This window comes from Dromiciops gliroides, chromosome 1 (genome assembly GCF_019393635.1).
Source record: "Dromiciops gliroides isolate mDroGli1 chromosome 1, mDroGli1.pri, whole genome shotgun sequence".
NCBI classification, from domain to species: domain Eukaryota; kingdom Metazoa; phylum Chordata; class Mammalia; order Microbiotheria; family Microbiotheriidae; genus Dromiciops; species Dromiciops gliroides.
Window position 1 is genome coordinate 294823995 of NC_057861.1, and position 6513 is coordinate 294830507.

Genomic DNA, 6513 nt, shown 5'->3' on the forward strand with positions numbered 1-6513 from the left:
TGATAAGGTATATTTTCTCATTTAAAGAAATATTAAAAATACTCTAAGTTAGTAATTAAATAGGCTTGGCAGTATTTTTTTTCCCAGTCCCTTTAAAATGAGACTATGTTGAAATCTGACATAGCCAGTTGAGACTCATAGAATCCTTGATGAAGTAATAGGGCAGGCAAGTAAACAACTGCTTATGTTTTTTTTTAAAGGTCTTATTCCTTACTATGTGTGTAATATGAGTACAATACCCCTTCTCCTTTACTGTTTTGGGATCATTCAGCTATTCATATGTTGCTCATTAATAGAAATAGGCAATGGAAAGTGGTCTGCTCATTTTGCTTATTGTTAGCAATTTGGGGAATGGGATTGGAAAGAAGTTTGGAACTTGGGTAATTTTTTTTTTTTTAGTGTTAATAAGTCTTTACCATCTCTCTATTTGTTCTTTTTCTTTTCCTAAAGGTGAATCATCTATAATCATGAACAAGTTAAAATGCCCTCATTGCAACTATGTAGCCAAATACAGACGAACACTAAAAAGACACTTGCTCATTCATACGGGAGTGAGATCATTTAGCTGTGATATCTGTGGGAAATTGTTTACTCGAAGAGAACATGTAAAAAGACATTCCCTGGTAAGTAATTTTTAAATTTAAATCCTAACTATATTTATTTGTAAATATTTTTAAATCATTACCTGACAAGGGTAATCGCATAGATTTGTGTAGTCTTGAATAATAAATGAAGTAAGAATTGAACCAATTTATATAGCACTCCGAAAGCAATGAAGTCAGACACCATGGTCTAGTCTCCTGTTTGTCTACTTCGTGGATGTCTATTATAATTTAATTTGTATGAGTACTTTAATATTCTCTTACCTATTTAAATATTCTCCTGTACATCAGCCTATTTTTTTAAACTTTTTTTTTCTTACTCAGGTGCATAAAAAGGATAAAAAATATAAATGTATGGTGTGTAAGAAGATATTCATGTTAGCAGCCAGTGTTGGAATAAGACATGGATCTCGACGTTATGGAGTGTGCGTAGAATGTACAGATAAATCCCAACCAGGAGGTCAAGAAGGTGTAGACCAGGTTCAGGACACAGATTTCACTAGAGATGAAGAGTATGAGGAGAATGAAGCAGGAGAAGCTGACGAAGAGTTGGTTGATGATGGAGAAGAACAGACTGATCCATCTCGATGGGACGAATCGGGGGATGTTTGTATGTCACTAGATGATTAACTGACCTAGCATACTCCTCAAGGATGCTGCAGTTGGACATAATATGAATTGACAATTTGAATTCTTGAACTGAAGGCTTGCAAAATATGGTACATGCTGGATGGTAGTTATGTTGCTGTGAAAACTGTAGGGTCAAAGCCTTATAGCAAAAAATATTACTAAATTTTTATATTTGCACAGGACTGTACAGCAAACAACCTTTTGGTTGAATTATACAGAGTACTCACATCTCCAATCAGTTATCAAAGTAAAAATATTTTTTATTATTTATAGGATATACAGTAGCTATTTGAGTCATATTAAAAGCATAGTAACTGTCCTCGTAGTGTTTTTACATTCATGTGTTACTTGTTACCATGAATGGGGGAAAAATTTATGGAAGTACAGAAGTAGCTTCCTCAAACCCAATCACACTGTCATCAAACCACTCAGGCTAGTTTGTGCTAGTAGAGTTTTGTTTCTATTTTTTAATTTTAAACAAATTTTTTTAAAAGAAAAAGTAATACAGATTTTCTGTGAGGGGCTCTAGTCCCCCAGTGGTTCAACTTTTTTCAGTTGTCCAATTTCAATTGCTTCGTAACTTAAAACAATTCTTTTCGTATTGATATTATGGTTTCCCAGCTCTTTGTTCCTGTGTGTCCCTTTACAAGAACTGGAGAGGTTATTTATTGGAATGAGCTAACTGACTCCCCCTTTCCCTTCCTCCCTTCAGACAGTTTAAATTGCAAAAACTTCACTACTTCATGAGATGTGGAATGATGTTGCTGAAGTTAACTTTGTTTTCCAATGAAGTTGACAAAATACCACTAAAATGATTGATTATAAGTAACTTTCTCCTGCTGCTTTAGTTTAATTTGATAAATGGTTACTATATGACATGTCCGTCTAGTTTTTGGTATCTGTTACCTTGGCACTGTTTGTTAGCTACCCTTTTCCCACCTCCCTTTATTTCTCCCTCCTGTACTACCCTTCCTGTCTGGCCAGTGTATATACCTCAGTCCTCTATAAAAGGCATAAATTTCTAATAGAGAGTCATAGAATTATTAAGCCACATGATTTGTTTTATAATTTATCCTGCGTGTCCAATTCGGTTAGTTTGTTATGCAGTATCAAACATCAGGTTATTATTACTTCCTGTGCCCTTTTTCATCATTAAAATTAACACAACAAATTGCTTTCTTCTTTTTTTGTTTCACATTTTCTGGGCCATTGAGTGTTTTTAGAATTATGGTAAATGATTTTTTAACTTAGTTCTCAGTACCTTTTTTTTTTTTTTAAAGAAAAAGGCATACCTTGCTATTCTTTCTACTAGTAACTAATTCACATAATCTGTGCCTATTTCAGCATACTGCAGTTTAGGGGCACTTGGGGAACATGTGAAAATTTGAAATTGGCTCTTTTTTAAAAAAAAAAAACATTAACATATTTCCAAATTGATTGTGCTATACTTTCAATTTAAGGTTCTTTGGGATAGAAAAGGGTACTGTATTATTAAGTTAAACTCATCAACATAATGTTGCCTAGTGGCAAATGAATTAGCTGATCATTGGACACCAAGAACATTTGACATGATGGATTAATATGCCACAATATTAATATGCACAGCATTTACCAGTAACACTTAGCTAGGCCAGTGTGATAGTACTGTATAAGAATAAGAAGGTCACCATATTTTCAGCTTTGTTTTAAGTATAAAATGGCTATTTTCCTATTTTATAATATCAGGTAACTAAATTATGCTAGTTGTGTGGAAAAGTTTTGAAGTACACTTTGACAGACATAATCTGTCAATCTTTTGGTGCTCCATCTGATCAAAGTTGATATGTATTTCAAGAGACAAGCTTTATCATTGTCCCTTATTTCAGTAGAATGATGGCTTAATGTTAGACACTGCTGTTTCTGCTGGATGAAACTGAGAAACTATAGTTATATGGTTATTAAAATGCATCTTTTTCATCTAATTGTTTCATTGGTAGCTACTGCATCACTGTATACCTGACAAATGACTAGATTTGATTTGATTTTTATTTTAATCTGAAGCATACATCCTATTCTCATTGTTCTAGACTGAAATGAGTAATGTGTAATTTTGGTGGGGTCCAAAGTAGAAATTAGTAGGGCAAAGATAATATGAATGAAAAAGTATTTTAAACGTAAATGTTCTGCTTTGTGAATATGTAAGTATAGTATAAAGATTTTTCCATCCCATTTATCCCCCCTTAAAGAAAAACCATAGTTTACAATTGGTAGATCTGTCTATATATATAAATATATATATATATATATATTAAAAAGAAAGCTATATATCTGAAATTCACCTAAATCTGCTTTATTAGACTACAGCTCACTTACTGCATAGAAACTGGACCTGACTTTTCATTCTTAATGTACTTTAACTTTTTTCTCAAGGTATGAACTTATTCTCTTGAAACTGAATCTTCTTTTACTACTTAAATCATTTATGTATATCTGGTAAATTATGACCAAATTTGTTGTTAGATTGCATACAGTAAATTGAAATATACACTTGGTACACTACAGAATTGTTGTGCTTTTGTTTCGGTTATAATTTGAAAGCGAGGTTTAATATAGATGGCTTGTTACTGATAATTTAAAATATTTTATAATTGATTGTCCACTTGCCTTTTCTGTTTATTTGCAGATTGACTTTACTCTGGTCAAGTGACATTTGATACTTAATATTTGTTTTAAGAAGGGTAATCCAAAGGAAAAGTGTTTATATTCCTGAATATATTAGCTACAGCCTATAAAAGTTATTTCTTAAAGTAATTTTACAACAGAAATGGAATTGACAGATTTTTCTACTTGCTGACTGCCTAACTTATTTTATGTCCTGATCTTGAAGGGGGCCACCTTTCCCCTTCGAGGTCTTATTTTTTAAATCACTTAGTACTAAGTTATACTACTGGAGGATTCTATTTTGATAAGTGTTCCTTTATCTGACTTGCAGTGCAATTTAAGGAAGTTGTTTTTGTTGGAAAGTTCTAAAAGCTTCTTTCTCAGTCCTGAAGGCAATACCAATGGAATAGTAATTTATGTCTGTTAAGGAGCCACTGGTGAAATTAGAAGGTTCACGTTTATTGAAATAAAAAGAAAATAACGGAATGAAGAGCATAAAGCATTGTCATATATCCATTCTGTAGGAAATGAACATCCACACAATATCTACTAAAATTAAGACCAAGTTTTTTAATTCACAAAAATGATTACTTCTACTTTGGTCTTATTATTGTAGCCATTGGTCATCATTATTAATATTTGCCAATTATTATACTCTTTTTCCATATTCTAGGTCTGCTACCTTTAAGCTAAAAATGGAATGCCTTTGTAGGAAGGGGGAACTAAAGAAAGAAGGGAATTGAGATTCTGGGAAATATCTAGCGGTCATTGGTAACTAAAGGAGAGACTTAGGAGTGAGCCCAGGAAGAATGAAAGGATAGATTTGAGAATGGGAAGAGAAGAACAGAAAATTAAGAATAAGGGTGAAATGTTAAGCACTGTGAAATGAGTTTCTATTTAATAAAGTTGTAGGAAGACCTGAAGAGAGCAGCAGAGGTGTGTGATGAGTTCAAGGGAGAAAGAGATACATACACATCTTTAAGGCTTATGTAAACTTTCATCTACACCCAATTAAAGAACAAAAAAATTATAAGTGCAGTTTTAAAGAGTTTTCCAATGATGTATGCTTGGCAAAGTTATTTAAAAGTTTAATATGTTATAAAATTATATTAAAAACTTCTATCATGATTCTTTTTTTTTTTTTTTTTAAGGCTGACTTGTGGAGTAAGCTTCACTTTGTTCAGTTGATTGTCCCTTAAGCCTATGCTGATAATTTTTTAAAATGCATTAAATGAATCTGAATGTTATAGTGATTTCTGAATGTGACATGAAGGATTTAGGTTTACTTATCCCCCTTTATGAAGTTAGTTTCCCTCCATATTACCTATGAATTTTTCTCAGTGAAAGGTGATGAATTAGAAGCCCTGAACAGTTTCCCTTCAAAACAACAATATTTACCCTCCTTATCCTGTGAGTCTTTGCCATGAGGACATAGGATTTGTTCTCACTCCAAATCCTTCAGTTTCCGCTATTTTCTTCTGATAGGGTAGTAGTATTTGTTACCTGGCCCAGTTAATATGAGCTACACTGACTACTAATCTAATGCCCCACTTTCATGTTATGAAGGCTGGATTTCAACTGGGGAACCAGAGATACTTTTTCCTGTGCCATTCAGTCACCCAGATCCTTAACTATGGTATAATTATTGGTATAAATACAATTTTTTAAGAACTAGTTTCTGTAGTATTTAATTGTGATGCTCTTCATTTCAACTTTGTCCCTCTCTTCATTTGAATAATTCCAGTATTTTCAAAGTCAGGGACAAGCATACTTTTAAAAGGACTGTTTAATAGCTCTTCAGTTTTATAATATCAGGGTCCTTTAATTTGAATTGAACAACAAAGTTTTGGAGCGGGAGGATGGATGTGAGCAATTATAAAATGGGGGGAGTATCTGTTTTAAACACTGTAAACATAAAAACATGTTCTTCTAAATGCTGTTGTTTGTAAAAGTTCTTCTGGAAGATCTTTTACAAAAATCAACCTTTTGTTGTAATCTACCTACCTAGTGTCTTAAGACATGTTTGTAAACTTCCAAAACTGTTTTGTCAGTGTATTTAGAAAATACACAATATTCTTGATCAAACCTAAAAATACAAACTTGTGAGCACTAAACTCCTTCCTGCCTTGTGAATTTATTTTAATTTTTTTACTGATATTTCAGGATTTTTTTTTCTCCATTTATAACACATCAAGGAGGAAAACAATTTTTTAAATGCACAAGAGTAATTCTTTAGGATAACAGTATTACCTAGTATATTGATTTATGGTGAACTGCTTTAATGAAGAGATATTGTTGTGGGAGGCATCCATATGCAATGGAAAGAGCACTCACTTTACTAGGAGTTCAGGATACCTGAGTTCAAATGCCCGCTCTGTATCACTTTGTATAATCAAGGGTAAGTCATTTACACACTCTGGGTTTCCATTTTTCTCATTTCTAAATGGAAAAAGTTGGATTAAAATGATCACTACTCAAACCATTTCTACCTCTAACGATCTTAAGATTTAATTGATTTATTTTCATGGAAAGCCCACTGGACTGAGAGTTCAGAGACCTCAGTTCAGACTGTGCCATGAACAAGCTAAAGTCAATCTCTATAAACCTAAGTTTCCTCACATGTAAAATAGTATAATCTAGT

The 6513-nt window shown here is 32.7% G+C and overlaps 1 protein-coding gene across 1 annotated transcript in view; it reads left to right on the forward strand.

Moving 5' to 3' along the window:
- ZBTB10 (zinc finger and BTB domain containing 10) overlaps positions 1 to 6162 on the forward strand; it is a 55796-nt gene extending 49634 nt beyond the window's left edge. Inside the window, exons 5-6 of the mRNA XM_043975797.1 lie at positions 451 to 623; positions 927 to 6162. Coding sequence (XP_043831732.1) covers positions 451 to 623; positions 927 to 1232 — 479 coding nt within the window. The 3' untranslated portion in view covers positions 1233 to 6162. The remainder of the gene's footprint in view (positions 1 to 450; positions 624 to 926) is intronic.
- The last annotated feature ends 351 nt before the right edge of the window (positions 6163 to 6513 follow it).